The following is a 21724-nucleotide window of genomic DNA, read 5'->3' on the forward strand; positions in this document are numbered from 1 at the left end:
TCAATTTAAATCAATTAAAACGTTCTTTATTACTTTCAATACAAAATTAATTATATTTTTTTATTTTAATATGGAAAAAGTTGAAAACAAAATTAAAACTCCATTAGGAACACACGCCTTACCCACTCCCTTGGATTCCTTCCAAGTCCACATCAACTCGTTAGAATTGTGCCAGTGCCATCTTAGCGCTGTAATACATCTCGGATTTATAATTGGAACGCCAATAAAAAGGGTCGGCAAGAAGAAATTCTCATCACGCTACACTAACTTAGTACTTCTTTGGAATGATAGCATGATTATTTAAAAGAAGCCCTTTAATAGTGATTATAGAATACAAGATAACTATGTGAAAGAAATTTTATTAATCTATTCAAATTAGTTAACCAATTCTTGCATTAATAATAAAAAATAATATTAAGAACCGATGCAATACAAAATAGTACTCCTCTCTAAGAAACATAGTTAGTTAGGTTCAATCGAAGGGTGAGTTTTGATTATAATATTAATTTATTTTCTTTTAATTTACTTTTTAAAATTAATGTATCTAACTTATAAATTAATATATAGTCTAATGCTTTTGTTTTTTCCAAAGAAATATAGAGTCTCATCTTATATAAAATTATTTTAGGAAGATTAGGTGACGTGTTGTGATAAAGAAATTTATTTAATTTTTTCAGTTTATCCAAATTAAATAAATAGTTATTCCATCAATACGAGTAGATTATATATGAAATTTTTCCGTAAATCAAAAATATGTTTTATCCCATGTAAAGTTACATTTTGATAAGATCTCAATGGAAGAGTTTGTATAAAGTTTTTTTTGTTGACCAGCAAGTTTGTATAAAGTTGTTATGCCCTCCACCTAAGATGTAAATATATAATTTATTTTTTTATATACGATTTCGTTCATTAATTAATTTGAGACAGATCCAACCCAAAAACTTTGAGACCGGACGTTATGAATAAATTTGGGCCAGGGAGGGATTCCGGATCATCTCCAAAACGTCCCCTCCTTGGACATCCCTATTTGTTTGCTCATGTATTTACTGTAATTAAGTTTCAGGCCTCTCTTGCGCTTGCGCTCCGTCACTCTGTCTGTTCCCTTATCTCTTGCTTGCTGCCGTCATCCCACTCAGGTGTGTTTCTCTCTCTCATCCCTTTCCTTTCCTCTCCCTCCTCCGTGCCTAAGCTCCTCTCTCCTTTACTCTCGATCTTTTCTTTTTCTTTTTTTGGGGTTTTGTTACAGGCTGCAGCGACTTCTTGTTCCCGGTTCGTTAATATTCTGCATCATTTACATGATCTTCATTGCACGACAATCAGGCTTACTTGGAATTAATTAAGTAGCTTTTTAATCTATTTACGGAATAAGAGTACTTCGTCTTTGAAGTTAATCATGCAAGCAGATCCAACAATGCACTTATAACAACAAACCAAACATTACATCGTACAACTTTATTATACATATCATCTTGTTAGGTCTTATGAAGCCTCATAAGTAACGCCATTCTCTTTCCCAAATGTCTCAATAAACACGTTTTCCCGGACATTTTGGGGTAGCCTCTGATCAGAAATCCTATTTAGCGCCGGCCGAGGCCGAGGAAAAATCTAGCTGAGAGCAGGCCTTGAAACAGGGCGACGAGGAATGGACAGAGGCGAGACATCTTCTTCCCGGAGCTTGTCTTGGTATTATTAGCATTGGCCTCGATGAATTTAAGCACGAGAAATTTAGGGGTAAGCTTCAACCTGTTTGCTTCAGCCTCTTTTGTTGCCCTTGAAATTGAAAGTGGAAAAGGAAAACCAATGCCATTAATCATTTCTTTGTTCTAGCAGGATGAATTACTGTGTCGTGTCAATCAACTTTCTTTCAAGGGGATATAGAAAAACTCACCGGTAGAAATGCGCATCTGCCAGGGTCTTCTCGTGTTCTAGGTACATACGGTTCTCAATTTGTTGCTGGTGCCCGAAAGCTTCTGTTTCCGCCAACTTCTGGCCCATAAGGATCTTGCTAACACTGGCATTTTTCTCAGCCTCACTAATAGCCATCTTCTTCGAAGTCTCTGCCTCCTTCTCAGCTACTTTTTGTTTTTCAAGCAAGCAAGACCTATCCAACACAACCAAAAAACATGTGCTCAACATCAATTTTAGAAACTTGGCCCACAAAAGAAAGGAAGACGCTTTTAGAGAGAAAAAGAAAGAAAGAAATCGAGCCAAGACGCTACCTTAGAGCGTTCCTCTTCCATTTGCTCAAAGTTGCGTCTGATTCTATCTGGAATGCTTGGTTTTGTGACGCGGACACTGATAACTTCAATGCCTGGAACATAACGGGTGCAATCAGCTTGAAGCGTGTCTTTCATCTTGTTACCAATCTGAATGAACCAAAATAGTCGTGTTGCCATCATAAATGTCAGTGTGTAATCATCATAAGAAGGACAAAAAAACTAGAAGACAGATTATGCCTAATATAGTCACTAATCTAAAATACTACAACGAGTCATCATAAATTCTATGACAGCAACAGAACCTAAGACCTTCATCAACTCTGAGGAAAAGACAGTAGAATCTAGAACTCAATCCCTAAATGTCCATCAAATTAGCGTGTCATGTTGCTTGTAGTGTTTAGGTTATCCGTAAATGAGAGTGAATATAATAATTAACCATAGCAATGAAAGATATATTTTTGAAGCGTTAGCTTTTTCCTGATCAAATTACCCAAAAGAGAGAGACACTTTGACACTTTTACCTGATCAAAAATATCAATATAGACTTGTTGAAAACTGTGAGAACTGCAGAACTGATTAATCTCATGATGAATCTTGTCACATATCCATGTCTTCTCATAATGCATCCCATAATTGAGCAATGTCTCATAGACATATTCCTTATGAAGTCGGTTTACAACCTTCATTGAACAATAACGGTGACAGTAAAAATCATTGCACTTAAATTTTAAATTTAATAAAGCAAAAAAAAAAGATCAGCCAATGAATTATGTTACGGATATTTACTTCTATCTTCTCAAAAATAATCATGACGCCTCCTTTAGTTCCACATAGTATAGCTGTCACCTGCAATTGTCACAATAATAATTTAACTTACTGTGTCATTTGCCAAGTGAAACCACAATTTTAGAAACTGCTCTAAACAATGTACCATATTTGTCTTGAGTGTCACTTGAACAGGCTCATACTGTGTTATGAAAGGCATCTTCAGGTGAAAACCTAAAAGATTAAGCTCGAAGAACATGAATCAAACTCTGGGCCAATGGATGCTAAAGAAAAACAACAGCAACAACAACAAGAATCAAGAAGCAAACTATAACCTGGTTCCGTAATTGTTTTCAGAAGAGCACCTCCTCTCCAATATACCCCTACATGGCCTTCCGGGACTTGGTGCAGAATAGAAAGGCTATTTTTAAAGGATCGTGGGGATGAAATGATCAATACCTGTAGACAATTCCTCATGTTTTAAGTTTTAGATTTTGACTTTCGAGTATAATCAATTAGAATGTGATTCCAAATGCAGATTTGCTGGTTAATAACATAACAGTGAAACTTTCAACTCAGACAACATGAAAAAATAAGCCATAGATAGTTAAAAATGTGAAAACTATTTTGAACTGATCTCCTTCCTCGCAAGGTAAAAGACAAAAAATAACAACAGCGGAGGGTTTTTTTTTTTTTCACATTGAATTACTGTATATGATAGTTGTCCTTCGTCAATCTGAATAGCGCAAACATGAGTACCAGGGACTCGTCTCCTTTCCCATCCAGATAAGTAACAAGATGAAATATTCATTTACTACTTAAGTGTATTGACTAGAACTATCATTATTAGAAGAACTATCTTGGAAAAAAATAAATAAATATGAGAGACAAAATGGATTGGGGTCTTATAATTAAGACCAAACAAAAAGTCAAACAGGGTCTTATATTAAGGACCGGAGGTAGTATTTTGCACTTCAAACCTGTGGCACATAATAAATCTATCCCACTGAGAATTTACAAAGCCGCAGGTCAGTAAAGTTTTGGTTTCTAACAGACATTTTAGGTTACAGCGGAATCCGCGATCACCTTGAATTTCTTGTCCTCAAAACTTAGCGTAAAAAACAGAGCCGTCATGTGATACACGGGCTAGTTTAAACTTTAAATCGCCTGATTATTGCTTCACCAAAAAATTTTACGAACATACATGAATCAGATCCAGTTATAAAATTTTTCGGAAAAAAATGGAACTTCGGATAACGTCCACCGCCGTAATCAAGTCTAGACTCATGTCAAACCAGAGTGTGCACAAAAGCCAATAAACGGTTGGAAAAATAAGACCGTAATATATGAAGGGGAAAAAGCGGAAAAAAATGAATTTATATAGTCTGATTAAAAAAAAAAAGTATTTGAATGCTTTGATCCAAAAAAGGGGAAAAAAATTTATATACGGTTCACAAATGCGATTTCGGGCAATATCGTAATTTAAGAATATACGGTTGACAGGCGACGAAAATACACAGGGCCGTTACCTCCAAGGCCAGAGGACCAGGGGACGCGTGGCTGGTTAACTCTCATGGTAAATACCTAGTATCGGATATATATGTATAATTGCTTAAAAGAATTTGGTGGGGTGGGGCAGGGGCAGATGTAGTTTGGAAAAGGATTGGGAGTGAAAGGGACTGGAGAAATACTCTGTTCGACTGCCATTTCTACGGTTGCCATAAATGGCGGTTTTCTTAACCTCGGCTAGATGGAACAAATTTTTTAATACTTCTCCAGCTTCTTTGATTTGTATGGAAAGAGAGGGGGATACTTTACATGTTGTCCGAGACTGTGTGGCGGCTAGACAAGTCTGGAAAAGGTTATTGAAAGGAAAACATTAGGAGTCATTTTGCCTCTGTATGAGTGGTTTCTGCAAAATCTTAGCAGAAAGAAGGATAGACGGAGGGATTGGGACACTGTTTTTGCTGTAATTGTATGGTTATTATGGCGGCAGACAAATCGCTGGTTGTTTCAAGAAGCCCATCGGTAATTTAAAATGTGAACACCAGAATCAACAACTTCCACATCCACATACAGTAACTAGTGATTTTGAGCTAGTAGATAGGTGCCTACACACATCTAAACATACAATAATATTGAGAGAGAAGATCACCATACGGTAACTTGATAAGATCAAACATTGAGACATGAAGAATCGAAGAACAAAACCGAGTATACAACATTGAGAGAGAAGGTTACCATGGCAGCGACGGCGATGAATGGGAGAATAACAGTGAGAATGGAGGAGGTTTGCGTCGGAGGACGTGACTGGTGAGCAAGAGTCCTCTGTTGATTTGGCTCCATGGCCATTATCTGTGCTACCCGCCCAGTCACAGAACACCGAACCCACGTCTTTCACTTTCCTTGTGAGCGCCGAGGAGGGATGAGTTATGGAGTCTCTGAGGAGGAGGAGGAAGAAGAAGGAGGGACATAAAGACAGCGGCATACAAGAAAGTTACATTCTAATTCTTTTTATCGGTTCAGGCATAGAGCAAAGCAGGTTACGTAATCACTCTACTAGCTGACCGAAAAGCAACAGCGGAATAAAACGGTTGGGAAAAATCACAAAAAGAAAAACCCCTAGAAATTGAAAAATTACACACTCGAGCTCATTTACAAAAATTATCATTATTTACTTATTAGTTGTTGTCAAAATCAATACTAATATTGTAACAAGTTTTTATTTATAATTTTTTTAATTTTCAAGATCCTTTTTAATATTTTTTTTCAAATTTTTATGTAGATAATTTTGTCCTTATTTTATTTTTTTATGATAAAATATTTTTGTATGCATTTTGAAATAAAAAATGATATAACATTGTTATAATATAATATAATATAATTATAATGTATATTATATATATGAATAATATTATATATATTAATGTGTATGTGTATAATATAAATCTATATCTAGGTAGGAAAAGAAGACGAGTATAAGCTTTTAATCTTTTCACAATATTTAGAAATCTTTTACAGGCAAATATAAATTTGAATTTGATTTTTTTGGTGTTTCAAGTGGATTTAATTAGGATTCTTCCTTACTGTTTTTTGCAATGGAGCATTTGGGTGTTTTTTTTAATTGTTTATAGCATATCACTAAAAAATAGGGAAAATTTAAGTTAAGTCTCACAATGTGAACTTAATAAATTTTCCCTCCCAAAAGATTCTTAAAATTCAATTCATTCTCTCTAATCCAAAATAAAATTAAATAAATAAGTAAAAAGACTATTTAGCCTTAAATGACAATATATAAATATAATGTTATTTAATTAAATTTCATATTTTTATTTTTTGTTGTAAATTTTGATATCTATAGTTGTTTTTTTTTATTGTTTGTTGTAAACGATCATATATATAAATGTTATTTTTCTATTATTTCTTATAAATTTTTATATGTATAGATATTACTTTTCTATTTATTGTTGTAAATGACATAATATGCATAGTTGTTATTTGTCTGTCCTTATAAATTCTTACATGTGGAGTTGTACATTTTCCATTTTTTGTCGTAATTTTTTAATAAAGAATTGTTGTTTCTCTGTTTTTTGTTGTAAATTTTTATATGTGGAGTTGTGTATTATCTATTTTGAGGGCTAAATACTTTTTTTACTTGTTCATTTAATTTTATTTTGTGTCAAACTAAATTTTCGGAATCTTTTGGGACTGAAAATTTATTAAGTCCACATTGTGGCACTTAACTGAAGTTTTTTCTAAAATATCTAAACCCTAGTTTTTTATTTGACCTTTTGATCTAAAGCTTAGTTGATCCCTGAATTGATAGGTCGGGCCTTGCCTGCTTTTCGGATTTTTCCAATAATATATTCATGGGAGATAATTTTCCTTGGCAAAATTCGCGCGGAGATTTCGCGAAAGCTCAACATTAGGTGGGACCCAGGGACGATCCCGGCTTTTTTAATTATTTTTTAAATTGTCACATTGATACTTTGATGCCGACCACTGTATGAGCCAGGTGCTTCCTCAGTGCTTGTGCCTTCATTTCACGTAACGAACCACATTGCTAAGCTAATTACTATGTTTCACATAATTATTATTTAAATTTGACATTATAGCTATCTATTCAATTTTCGAAACGGATAAATATAATTAGCTTAAGAAATGGACTGTCTTTTGGCCTGTTGTTCTTTCTTTTTTATTTTGAGTAATTTGGCATGTTTAAATTCAATTTAAATGAATTAAAATGTTCTTTTATTACTTTCAGTAGAAAATTAACCTTGTTTTTATTTATTTTAGTTTGGAAAAAGGCTAAAACAAAATAAAAACTCCAATAGAAATTTTCTTAAAAAAAGACTGTTCCTTTTTTTTTAAATGAAAATCAGATGAAAAATATAAGTGATGAGCACCAAACAATCTAGTCCTTTGGGAAAAACCTCGTTTTTATAATATAAACATTTCAAGCGTTTCTTATTTGATTAATTTTTATTATTTATATGTTTCATATAGTTCCCACATGCAAGTACTTTTCAAATCTCAAAGCTAATGCCAATATCACTCAGTAGCATTTCCAAGTCTCATCTCATATGTCCAGTTTGACTTTTCAATCTCAGCATCAACGTAGCCCTACGATATTGGTGCCATTTTTTTTTATTTCTTTTATAATATCTTCAATTTTTTATTATTTTAAATAAATATCTTAATGACATTTTATTTTTAGTTTCCTTGTGGAACGAATTTGTTTGTGTGTGTGTGTGAATCGTTCCGAATCAAAAAGCATTCCTCTCCATTAGGTGTAATTGACTTTCCCACCCAGATAAGGAACAAGATGAAATATTCATTTATTTTGCAGTTCAAACCTGTGGCACATAATAAATCTATCCCACTGAGAATTTACAAAGCCGCGGGTCAGTAAAGTTTTGGCTTCTAACAAACATTTAGGTTACAGCGGAACCCGCGATCACCTTGAATTTCTTTTCCTCAAAACTTATTGTAAAAAACATAGACACTGTGTGATGCACGGGCTAGTTTCAATTGCCTGATTATTACTTCACCAAAAAATTTTACGAACATATATGCACGGGCTAGTTCTTCTGGGGTCCAATGATGATGTCAAGGATAAAATAACTCTTGTTATTTCAGTTAGATCTGTTATGTATTTCTGTTAGACACTAACTATAGTCAATTACCCAGACAGTGTATGAATATTATTCTCATATGAATGAAATGCAAGTAATCATTTTCTCAAGATTATTTTTGTATGATGGTATCCGAGCCCTCTAGATCCTCATTTTCCCCCCTCCCTTTTCCTTTTCTTTCCCTTCTATACCTTTTCTATCCTATCTTTTTCTCTCACCTTCGATTTTCTTTTCTTTCCTTTTGCCTTCTGTACCTTTGATTTTCTTTCCATGGTTGCCACCGCCGCTTCCGTCAACGATCTAGCTAGTCCATTTTACATTCACCCAAATGAAAACCCTGCCCTCGTCTTGGTTGCACCACCGCTTGACGGCTCTAACTATCATAGTTGGGTTAGTCCTATGAAGATGGCATTGCTTTCGAAAAACAAATTGCAATTTGTTGATGGCACAATTTCACCACCGGTGCCCATTGATCCTCTCTTCTCAGCATGGGAGCGCTGCAATAACCTCATTCAGGGATGGATTATCAAATCTCTTTCCCCAACCATAGCTACAAGTATCCTCTGGCTTGATAAAGCCTCTAAGATCTAGAGTGATCTCAAATCAAGATATTCTCAGACCGATCTTTCCGAGTAGCAGATCTACAAGAAGAAATTTATACTCTCAAGCAAGGCAGCATGAGCATGAGTGAATACTATACTCAGCTCAAGATTTTGTGGGACAAATTGTCTAATATTCGTCCATTGAAAGCCTGTTCTTGCGGTTCCACAGGGAGCGCTCTTCACCATAGAGAAGAAGATCAAGTAATTCAATTCTTGAAAGGTTTAAATGAGTCATTCACTTCTGTCAAATCTCAAATCATGCTCATTATTCCTCTGCCATCACTTAATTGTGTTTTCTCCGTGGTTCTCCAACAAGAGCGAGAGCTCCATCTTGCTCCTGAATCCAAGGTTTTTTTAACCAAAGGACCACATCCTGCTTCCTCTGCCTCGAAGCAACATAGCACTAAACAGTGCACGTATTATGGCAAACTGCGCCATACAGAAGATACCTGTTATCGGAAGCATGGTTTCCCACCTGGATTCAAATTTCGCTCCTCAGGCTCCTCTGCCACGGTGAATCAATTCTCGGCTCAAGATTCTAGTAATGTTCAAGAAATCAATACTGTCAAGTCTCTCTCCTCATCTCAACAATCGACAGCTTCTGTTCTTCCTCAATTATGCGTTGCTTAATATCAACGTCTCCTCACACTCCTTAGTCCGCCTTAGTCTTCCACCTCTTCAGTCAACCATATTTCAACCTCTGTTTCTTCTCCTATAGCAGGTAAATGTAATTCCCTAATCTTCTAAAATTCTTACCACTTGGATCATTGATTATGGTGCCACAGACCATGTGTGCAGTTCATTAGACCTTTTTTCTTCTTATCATCCCATTTCTGTTAGTCTTCCCATAGGTTCACACACCATTGCTACTTTCTCAGGGACAGTGCATATTTCTTCAACAATAGTCCTCACAAATGTCCTCTATCTTTTTTATTTCAGTTTCAATATCATCTCTGTCTCTCGTATCACTCGTTCATTAAATTGTCGTCTAACCTTTTTTTCTCATTCCTGCCAGATACACTTACTTAATCCTTTACTGATGATTGGTTCAGCTAAAGCTTTTGAAGGGCTATACATTTTGACTACAGAAATCACTCCTTCGATCACCCATTCTCAAATTCACATGGCTGCCACAAACTTTGATTTCACCCTTTGGCATCTTCGGTTGGGCCATCTCTCCAACTCCACTTTCTCAGTTTTGCATAAGACTGTCTCTGACATAGCTTGTATCCACCACCCCATTATATGTGACACTTGTCATTTTGCTAAGCAAAAATGACTTTTCTTTCTTGTAAGCTCAAGTATTAGCAATAAAATCTTTGATTTGATTCATGTTGATATCCGGGAACTATTTTCAATTCCCTCTGTTCAAGGACATAGATACTTTCTCACTATTGTAGATGATTATTCTAGATATACATGGTTATTTTTGATGCATAATAAGTCTGAAACTAGAACTAAACTTCAAAATTTTTTTTGCCCTCATTGAAAATCAATTTTCTACCATTATTAAAACTATACGGTCAGACAATGGTGTTGAGTTTTCTATGCCTCAACTTTATGCTACTAAAGGTATTATTCATCAAACATCTTGTGTGGAAACTCTCCAACAAAATGGTATTGTGGAGCGCAAGCACCAACACATCTTGAATGTTCCCCTTGTTTACTGGTCTTTTATTGTTTTACATGCCACATACATAATCAATCAGCTTCCCTCTCCAATAATTAACAATATTACTCCTTTTGAAAAATTACACAATTCCAGTCCATCTTATTCTAATTTTAAGGTTTTTGGTTCTTTATGTTTTGCATCTACTTTACAAAATCATCGAACTATGTTTGACCCCAGATCTAGAAAATGTGTTTTCCTTGGAACGCCTCCTGATTCTAAAGCTTACACATTATTAGATATTGTTTCAAACCAAATTTTTCTGTCTAGATATGTTATTTTTCATGAACTTGAATTTCCCTTTAAAACTGGTACTGTCACATCTTCCTATACTCAGATTCCAGAACCAACCTTACAACCTTATCCTTCCTATCTTGATGACATTTTACCATTCCCATCATCACATTCTACCCCTGCTGACCACTCTCTTTCCTCAACTCCCATTTCTCCTCCCGCACACGTACTCATAATTCTCCTTCACTTCAACCTTCCTGTCCTGCTTCTCAATCTCTTTCTACATCACTTCCTCATAATTCTCCTTCACTTCAACCTTCCTGTCCTGCTTCTCAACCTATTTCTACATCACTTCCTTCCAGCTCCCCTTCCTTAGTGCCTCCTTGTCTTGTTTCTAAGCCACCTCGCAGATCAACTAGACAACATAAGCCACCCTCTTATCTACAGGATTATCATTGTGCTCTTATTTCAACTAATAACCAATCATCAGGTAAAGGTTCTCCTAGATATCCTTTGTCTAATGTTTTATCTTACTCTTCTCTTCCTCCTCCTTATAAAAACTTTGTTCTAACTATTTTTTCTGTCCCTGATCCAAAAACCTATTCACAAGCTGTTAAATTTTATAATTGGAGAGATGTTATGATGGCAGAAATCAAAGCTCTTGAGCAGAACCAAACTTGGGTTCTAACTACTTTACCACCTGGTAAGAAACCTATTGGATGCAAGTGAGTATATAAAACTAAGTTCAAAGCTAATGGTGAAACAGAAAGGTACAAAGCTAGGCTGGTTACAAAAGGATATACTCAAACTGAGAGGATTGACTATTTTGATACCTTTTCACCTGTAGCAAAAATGAGTACTCTTAGAATGTTACTTTCTATAGCTACTGCCAAAAATTGGTTCCTTCAACAACTTGATGTCAACAATGCTTTTTTGCATGGAGATTTGCATGAGGAGGTCTACATGGAACTATTGAAAGGTTTTACTCCTCCACAACCTAACATGGTTTGCAAGTTGCAGAAATCGCTTCATGGTCTTAAACAGGCCAGCAGACAATGGTACTCAAAGTTGTCCACAACTTTGCTCTCTTATGGATACACTCAATCAGTTTCTAATCATTCTGTTTTCTTTAAGGCTTCTTCTCTTCATTTACTGCTGTTTTGGTATATGTTGATGATGTAGTTCTTGTCGGAAATGATCTGTCTGAAATTAATTTTGTCAAACATCAGCTAGACAACACTTTCACCATTAAAGATCTTGGTGATCTTAGATATTTTCTGGGTTTAGAGCTTGCTAGATCTAAAGATGGCATCTTCCTATCATAAAGGAAGTTTGCACTTGAATTACTTGAGGATACATGATACTTAGGCTGTAAACGAGCCTCATAACTGATGGATCCTCATCTCAAGCTCTCTAGAGACAAAGGCAAACCTCTGGAAAATTCTCAGGAGTATAGAAAATTAATTGGCAGACTTTAGTATCTCACTAACACCAGACCTAATCTCAGTTTTGCCACTCAACAATTGAGTCAGCTCATGTCAGCCCCTACTACTGAATATTTTGGAGGCTGCTCATTGAGTTTTACATTATATATCTTCTCCTGGTGTTGGAATATTTTTTTTCTTCTAACTCAGATCTTAAGCTCTAGAGTTTTAGTGATTCTGACTTGGCAAGTTGTGTTGATTCACAAAGATCTGTGACTGGTTTCGCCATATTTCTTGGTTCTTCTTTGATCTCTTGGAAAGCCAAGAAACAAGCTACTGTTTCAAGGTCATTCTCAGAGGCAGAATATCATGCGATGGCTTCCACTACCTGTGAAGTTCAATGGCTTTTGTATCTTCTTAATGACTTCAATATATCTCATCTTGATCCAGCTCTCCTTTATTATGACAATCAGTCTGCAATGCAAATTGCAGCAAACCGCACTTTCCATGAAAGAACCAAACATATAGAGTTGGATTGTCACTTGGTTCGAGAAAAGCTTCAAGCAAAGATCATACATTTGCTTCCTATCAGATCCTCTAATCAACTTGCAGATGTGTTCATTAAGCCATTACATCCTTCAAGATTTCATGAGCTCATATCCAAGCTAGGCATGAAAAATATTCATGCTCAAGCTTGCAGGGGGTGTTAAGGATAAAATAATATTCTTGTTATTTAAGTTAGATATATTATGTATTTCTGTTAGACATTAACTATAATCAGTTATGTACACAGTATATAAATATTACCCTCATATGAATAAAATGTAAGTAATTATTTTCTCCAGATTATTTTCGTATAAGATGAAGCAGAAGAAGGCAGAAAAGGCTGAAGTTTCTCCCTCCTGGGTGACGAATGATAAAGGACAAGGAATGTGTTGACTAAAAGGCGAAATACAAATTGATTTTAGGGCGGGTGGGCTTTTTGTTTGGTTCGGGTCCCGGGAGCAGGGAAAGCGGGTGGCACAAAGGTGAAAATTTTTAGGAAAAATCGCAAAAACACCCCAAAAATTGAAAAATACATTTTGTAACTCATTTACAAAAATTGTTATCATTTACTATTAATTATTGTCAAAATCAATAGTCATATTATAAAAGGTTTTTATTTATAATTTTTCTATTTTTAAAGTCTTTTTTTTAACTATTTTTTTAAAATTTTTATGTAGATAATTTTGTCCTTATTTTATTTTTATATGAGAAAACATTTTTATATGCATTCTGAAATGAAAAATGATATAACATTGTTATAATATAATACAATATAATTATAATATTATATATTAGTGTGTGTGTATAATATAAATATATATATATATATCTCTATACAGAAAGAGAAGACGAGAATGAGCTTTTAGCCTTTTAATAATATTTAGAAATTTTTTGTTAGGCTTTTTGACCTAATTAGTAATTTGCTAATGGTATAAATTTGAATTTGAGTTGTGGTGCTTCAAGTGAATTTAATTAGGATTCTTCCTTACTAATTTCTTTTGCAATGGAGCATTTGGGAGTTTTTTTTTAATTGTTTATAGCATATCACTAAAAAATAGGGAAAGTTTCAATTAAGTCTCACAACGTGAACTTAATAAATTTTCCGTCCCAAAAGATTCTTAATATTCAGGTCAGTCTCTCTAATCCAAAATAAAATTAAATAAATAAGTTTTACAAAAACTATTTAGCCTTAAATGACAATATATATAATGTTATTTAATTAACTTTCATATTTTTTATTTTTTGTTGTAAATTTTGATATCTATAGTTGTTTTTTTTTATTGTTTGTTGTAAACGATCATATATATATAAATGTTATTTTTCTATTATTTCTTATAAATTTTTATATGTATAGATATTACTTTTCTGTTTATTGTTGTAAATGACATAATATGCATAGTTGTTATTTGTCTGTCCTTATAAATTCTTACATGTGGAGTTGTACATTTTCTATTTTTTGTTGTAATTTTTTAATAAAGAATTGTTGTTTCTCTGTTTTTTGTTGTAAATTTTTATATGTGGAGTTGTGTATAATCTATTTTGAGGGCTAAATAGCTTTTTTACTTGTTCGTTTAATTTTATTTTGTGTCAAACGGAATTTTCAGAATCTTTTGGGACTGAACATTTATTAAGTCCACATTGTGGCACTTAACTGAAGTTTTTCTAAAAAGTATCTAGACCGTAGTTTTTGATTTCGGTCTAAAGCTTAGTTGACCCCAGATTCCCATCACATGGCTTGTCTCCTTTTCGTATGTTTCCACTTTCCAATAATATATTCATGGGAGATAATTTCACATCGCGAGGCTCGTAAGCGAAGGTGGGACCCAGGAACGATCCGGCCTTTTTAATTATTTTTAAAAATTGTCACATTGATAAATGATACCGATCATCCTATGAGGCTTCCTCCGTGCTTGTGCCTTCCTAAATTAAGTACTATGTTTTATATAATTATTATTTAAATTTGATATTATAGCTATCTATTCAATTTTCAAAACGGATAAATATAATTAGCTTAAGAAATGGACTGTCTTTTGGCCTGTTGTTCTTTCTTTTTTATTTTGAGTAATTTGGCATGTTTAAATTCAATTTAAATGAATTAAAATGTTCTTTTATTACTTTCTGTAGAAAATTAATCTTGTTTTTATTTATTTTATTTTGGAAAAAGGCTAAAACAAAATAAAAACTCCAATAGAAATTTTTTTAAAAAAAGACTGTTCCTATCTTTTTTTAAAAATAAAAATCAGGTGAAAAATATAAGTGATGAGCACCAAACAATCTAGTCCTTTGGGGAAAACCTCGCTTTTATAATATAAACATTTCAAACGTTTCTTATTTGATTAATTTTATTATTTATATGTTTCATATAGTTGCCAGATGCAAGTACTTTTCAAATCTCAAAGCTGATGCCAATATCAGTAGCGTTTCCAAATTCCATCTCATATGCCCAGTTTGACTTTTCAATCTCAGCATCAACGTAGCACTGCCATATTGGTGCTTTTTTTTTTTCATTTCTTTTATAATATCTTCAATTTTTTATTATTTTAAATAAACATCTCAATAACATTTTATTTTTAGTTTCCTTGTGGAGCGAATTTGTATGTGTGTGTGGGTGTAAATCGTTCCAAGTCAAAAAGCATTCCCCTCCATTGGGCATATTTCTTTTTTTTTTTTTTTTTTGCCTGACCATTAGGTATAATTGACTCTCAAACATTAATGCTTTTCCCAGGTCGTGATACAGCAAATGTGCTACGCAATCTAGCATCCATGGAACGATTTATAATGTAGCATTTCCGTGGATATTCTTTTACAATGGAGCATTTGTGTGTTAAAAATCTAACTTATTCATTCATGGACTCCAATCTACTTTAATATGATTAAGGGGTTTTGGCCACAAGAAAAAAAAAAGGAAGGTTGTTTTTGGGGGGGGGGGGGTAACATTTTTTAGTAAGCTAATTGATGTGGCTACGGGGTTCAGAAACCAAAATATATTACTTGTACAATTCAAATGTATATTCATCAAATTGAGTATCAATTTTATGTTTTATATAATTATTATTGGGCTTCATTACATGAGGACCACACACCACACCAAAGACGCCCAGCCCATGTTAAAGAAAAAACTGAAACAAACGTAACCCAAAGCACAAAACAGAAACCCGGAGTGACAAGGTAGCAACTTGGAGATTGCAAAAATGAAATGCAATCTGAAGTCGCATTATTAAAAGAGTGAGTTAGAGAGAGAAAAGGTAGAGAGAGAACGTGTGAACTTTCCATGACAACCCCGGTTGATAACGTCCCCAAGCTACCTCCTGACCGTCCGACGGGCGGTTTGGACTCAGCATACGCGGGGGGGGGGGAATGTATGTAACAAGCATGAATGAGGAAGGAGGGAGAGGGAATCCGCAGTGTCAACCTCCTGAAACAGAGGGTATAAGAGAAAGCCTGGAAAAAGAAGAAGCGAGAGGGAAGTTACAGAGGAAGGAAGGCGAGTTTACTGGTAATGTCTCTTTGGCACGGAGGGAGGAGGATTGGATGAATACTGAAGAGACTACTGAAGTCCCGGTGGAAGAAACAATACTCTCGTACCGAGAAGTATTGAAACCAAAAGGTGACAGCTATGGAGGAAAGGGGAGCTATGGGGAGAAAGAAGCGTGGGACGGAAATCTCTTGTTTGAAAATGACCAAGAACTCTTTAAGGGGGTTTCCATCAAGGACTCGGTTGCAGGACCTGTCATAGAATTCTCTGAGGATGAACGAAGAAGACTGGCCAAGAGATGGGAATACTCCCTAATCATAAAACTTCTGGGAGGGTCATTGGGTTTCATGAGAATGAGGAGACAGGTTCAGGCAATGTGGGGGAAAGGAGGTAACGTGGAGTTATCAGATATTGGAAATGGATTTATGATTGCTACTTTCCAGAATGTGGACGACTACTATTTCGCTCTAGAGGGCGGACCGTGGCTGATTCAAAACCATTACCTGACGGTACAAACATGGAAACCCAACTTCAATCCATGGAATGAAAAAATTCAAAGGATTACAGTATGGGTTCGGCTCCCAGGCCTCCCGGGGGATTATTATGATAAGAAGTTCTTCTTCCATTTGGGAAACAGAATCGGGAGAGCCATCAAAGTCGACGAAATGACATACCTAAGAACTCGGAGGATGTATGCCAGGATGTGCGTAGAAATAGATCTTAATGCCCCTTTGCTTCCCTCGTACACTGTAGATGGAAATATGCTGAAAATCGAATACGAGGGACTCCATATGATCTGTTTCGGTTGCGGCAAATTCGGGCATGATGCAGTTCATTGTCAGCAAAGGAGGAACCAGGAATCCCAAGAGAAACCAGGGAAAGATAAGCAGAAGGAGAGCTCGGCTGCCGACCCTGATAAAACTCCGGCAAACACTCCGACGAGTGTCTATGGGGAGTGGATGTTTGCACAAGCCCCGAAGCGAGGAAGGCGCTCTGGCCAAAAAGAAGGTAAGCAGGAAGGAGAACAGAGAAATGGTAATAGGGCGGCGAGTAGGATCAGTACGAACTCAAGGTTTACAGTCCTTGAGATTGAGGAGGGGAGAGATTCTGACATCGATACAGACAGAGAGACAAGGCAGCCTCTAAAAGATCTGTCGAACATCACGGAGAAGGAAGGAAGGAAAGGTTCTAACAAGAGGGATACCAGAAGGTTTGAAGGAGGATCTGAGCAGAGAAAAGAAGCATCGAGGAAGGGAGGGGAAAAGAGAGAGAAGAAGTCTAAGGAGATAAGCAAAAAAGAGGAAACCATAGGGAAGGAAAGGGAACAAAATGTCAGACTACCTAGACCAACAGGGGAGGATAAGAAGAGAGAGGACGGGGTAGTGACAGAATTGGGCCAGGAAGAGTCCACACCTGGGCCGGATAATAAAGAGGAGCGGTTAGGAGGGGAACTACAAGGGGATAGACAATTGGGCCAGTCCGTGATAGAAGATGTTGAAAGGGGGGCTGACCAAGATGTGGCGATGGTTGAAAACAGTGTTGAAAATAGTCTTGAAAACATACATGAGGGAGTGGACGAGAAGATGGAGTTGGATCAGCCTAAGCCGCCAGACCCAACAGAGGTAACGAAACCTATGGGCCGGTCCGAGGTGGAGCAACAGTTACATGTGAATGGAGAGAAGGAGATTAAAAAAGTCAAAGAGTGCCAGAGGAGTGTAGTTGCTTTGGGGTCCAGTGACAACTAGGAAGGGTCTAAGTTGATCGCTCTTCCTCTTGCTGATCGTCATAATGATTCTTGTGTGGAATGTCAGAGGAGCAACTGGAAAGGAATTCAGCCATGCTCTAAAAGAGATTAGAAGAAAATTCAAACCGGTGCTGGTTGTCCTAGTTGAGACTAGGTGTAGCGGGGATACTGCTCAAGCTGTATTAAAGAGACTGGATTTCAAATATAAGGAAGTAGTGCATGCTAGTGGAATGTCTGGAGGAATATGGGTCCTATGGAATTCTGATGACATCAAATTCAGAGCTCTGGAGAAGCACAAACAATATCTTCATGGGGAAGTGTCAGGTCTAAGTGACAGGAATTGGCTCTTTACAGCTGTTTATGCGAGCCCAAGAGAGACAGAGAGACGTGATCTATGGCAAGAACTACAAAGGCTATCTCAAGGTAATTCCTCACCTTGGCTGTTAGCAGGAGACTTTAATGATATCAAACAACCTGATGAACAAAGGGGTGGTGTCCCAATTAATGTGAATAAATGCACTAGATTCAGAGGCAATATTGAGGATTGCCATTTAATTGATATGGGGTCGGAGGGTCCCAGGTATACGTGGAGAGGACCTTTAACAGGGCATGCGAGCAGAATATATAAAAAGTTAGACAGGGCCTTGTGTAATACGGATTGGAGAAATATGTTTCATGAAGCTTTTGTCAGAGTTGGACCGAGATTGAACTCAGACCATCATCCTTTACTTATTCAATTGAGTGCGGATAGAGGGAATAGGGAAGCAAGACCTTTTCGTTTTGAAGCAGCTTGGCTACAGCACACCCAGTTCAAAGACATGTTGAGGGGGAGCTGGAAAGGGAGGAATGAACTCCACCAGGAACTTGAGGAGTTGACACCGAAGTTGAGGGAATGGAACCGAGACACCTTTGGTCATATCACAAAAAAGAAAAATGAGCTTCTTGGGAGAATAGCGGGAATTCAAAAGCACATTCACAAGAAGGTTAATCCCTTCCTTGAGGAGTTGGAGACTGAATTAAAAAAGGAACTCCAAGACATTTTAGAAAAGGAAGAAATCCTTTGGTTCCAAAAAGCTAGAACTAAGTGGTTACATGATGGAGATCGGAACACCAAATACTACCACACAAAAACTTCCATTAAAAGAAGGAGGAACAGGGTGACAATGCTAAGAGATAGCGAGAATGTTTGGGTGGAAGGTAAGGAAGAAGTCGGGAAACTAGTTCTGGAATTTTTCAAATCCCTTTTCCGGGAGGAAGAAGAAATCAGGGAATGGGTAACGACTCAACATAATTGGCCAGTAGTGGACGAGGGAACTTGGGAAGCTATATGTGGGGAAATTACAGAAGAAGAAATAAAAAAGGCAATGTTCTCTATTGGCGGCCTAAAAGCCCCCGGAGAAGACGGTTACCCGGCTGTATTTTACCAGAAAAATTGGGAGATTGTGGGAGGATCTGTGTCCAATTACGTGAAGAAGTTATGGGAGAATCCAGAGAAAGTTAGGGAATTGAATCAAACTCTTCTGACCTTAATCCCTAAAATCGACAATCCTGAAAGAGTTGGACATCTTAGGCCCATCTCATTGTGTAATGTGGGATACAAATGTTTCTCGAAGATCATTGTCCATCGTCTAAAGACCATTATGGACAAAATAGTCTCACCCTTTCAAGCTAGCTTTGTTCCAGGAAGGAGTATTCATGACAACATTATTGTAGTCAATGAAATGATCCACTCCATGAGAAGGAAAAAAGGAAAAAAAGGCTTCATGGCGATTAAGGTAGACCTGGAGAAAGCCTACGACAGAATGAATTGGAATTACTTAGATAATGTTCTATAGGAGATTCAGTGCCCGGTTAACATGAGGAAAAGGATTATGCACTGTGTTACCTCTACCACCACAAAGATCCTTTGGCACGGTGAGAGGCTTGAACAATTTCTACCTACGAGAGGGCTACGCCAAGGAGACCCAATATCTCCTTACTTATTTGTGCTTGGCATGGAAAAACTCACACACCTAATTTTAGACCGAGTGAGAGAGAAACACTGGAAAGGAGTGAAAACAGGGAGAGGTGGTCCGATTATATCCCATATGATGTTCGCGGATGACCTCGTGCTTTTCGCCGAGGCATCTACTAACCAAATTGATCTTATTTTAAACTGTCTGCAGGTGTTTAATAGGAGCTCGGGTCATAAAGTCAGCTGTGAAAAGACTCAAATATATTTCTCGCCTAATGTGAGTCGTTTAGAAAGGAAGCGCATTTGTGATATCTGCAAGTTTAAAGAGGTGGAAGACCTGGGGAGATACTTGGGAGCGGAGATTGTTCATCCAAGAAGAAGGAGAGACAAATACAAACTGGTTATTGATAAACTGAAGAAAAGGTTACAGGGATGGAAAGTGGAGAGTTTGTCATTGGCAGGCCGTATGACTCTGGTAAAATCTGTTGCAAGCTCAATGGCCCTGTATACAATGCAGCACGACCGGATTCCCCAGGGAGTTATCAATACTCTTGAGCAAGAACAGAGGAAATTCCTCTGGGGGGAGCAAGGAGGAAGTAGAAGGAGGCACCAAGTGTCATGGGAAACTGTATGTAGACCGAAGGAGTGGGGTGGAGTTGATGTGAAATCCCTACAGTGTATGAATGAAGCCTTCTTACTCAAACGTCTATGGGGTTTCAACACCTCCCCAAATGAGCTATGGGTCAGGGTCCTTAAGGCAAAGTATGGGGGTAATGGAAGGAAAAGCAATGAATTGGTGGCAAAAAACTATGACTCTAAGCTGTGGAAAGAGCTAGTTAAGATGCGGGAGAATTTCCAGGAATCCGTGATGGTAGAGGTTAGAAGTGGTCGTAACACCAACGTATGGACTGATAAATGGTTGAGTGGCGTGAATAGATTAATCTCATACATACCTATAGGTTCAGCCATCAACCCGAATTTGAAAGTCAGCGATCTGGTTGACGAGGAAGGAAACTGGAGGCTTAACGAGGTACAGCAGTGCCTTCCGCAAGAGATTCTAGAGAAGATCTCAAGCACGATTCCACCACGCAGAAGGGAGATGGAGAGAGATTGCCTGAAGTGGAAACTCACTGGAAATGGAATTTTTACAACAAGAAGTGCTTACAGGTGGCTAAAAGGGGGGCAGGAAGGGATGAGGAGCAATTTCTGGAAGAAGGTTTGGAAATTACAAGTTCCTGAAAGAGTGAAAACCTTCATGTGGATAGCAGGGCACAATAGGCTAACGACAGGTAGCATCTCTAAGAAATGGGATGGAAGCTCAGGTGCGTGCCAAATCTGTCAAGGTCATTTGGAGGATGGGATACATGCACTAAGGGATTGCGAGTGGGCAAGGGCAACATGGAATTTACTGGTGCCGAGGGAGAAGAAAATTGAATTTTTCTCAATTCATTGGCGAAGCTGGTTAGAAAACAATATTGGAAATCAAGCAAGACGAAAAGACTACATCTTCTGGCCAGAAATATTTGCTATAGGCTGCTGGACAATCTGGAAAGGAAGGAACCTACGCATACATGGTCAGGAAACAGAAATACATCGTAACACTGTTCACATCATCAAGCAGTTTCATAGGAATTACGTGAGAAGATGGAACGGCGAGAATATGCAGACCGCGGATCAAGGAGTCAGGCTAGTAAAATGGACGCCACCGAGGACACTATGGTGTAAGCTGAATACAAATGGGATGCTTAAAAGAGGAGGTATAGCAGGATGTGGAGGTGTAATTAGGGGGGATCAAGGTGAGTGGATACGTGGCTTCTCAGTGCAGATAATCACGGGTTCAGTAAGAGAGGCAGAAGCTTGGGGGGTTTTAGAAGGACTCAAACTCTGTTGGGAATTAGGCTTCAAAAAAGTGGAGGTTGAAAGTGATGACATGTTATTAGTATCAGATCTAAAATCG

The 21724-nt window shown here is 37.0% G+C and overlaps 1 protein-coding gene across 1 annotated transcript; it reads right to left on the reverse strand.

Moving 5' to 3' along the window:
- Positions 1-1577: 1577 nt before the first annotated feature.
- On the reverse strand, positions 1578-5336 carry LOC114741486 (erlin-2-like). The gene is made up of 8 exons (XM_028929763.1): positions 5226-5336; positions 3320-3443; positions 3151-3218; positions 3006-3065; positions 2741-2899; positions 2215-2366; positions 1889-2101; positions 1578-1770 (listed from the first exon to the last, which is right to left on the reverse strand). Exons 1-8 carry the CDS (start codon positions 5334-5336, stop codon positions 1578-1580), a joined length of 1080 nt encoding a protein of 359 aa, XP_028785596.1.
- Positions 5337-21724: the final 16388 nt, after the last annotated feature.

Source organism: Neltuma alba, unplaced genomic scaffold (assembly GCF_004799145.2).
Source record: "Neltuma alba isolate B1F8T4 unplaced genomic scaffold, ASM479914v2 tig00003407_pilon, whole genome shotgun sequence".
NCBI lineage: Eukaryota > Viridiplantae > Streptophyta > Magnoliopsida > Fabales > Fabaceae > Neltuma > Neltuma alba.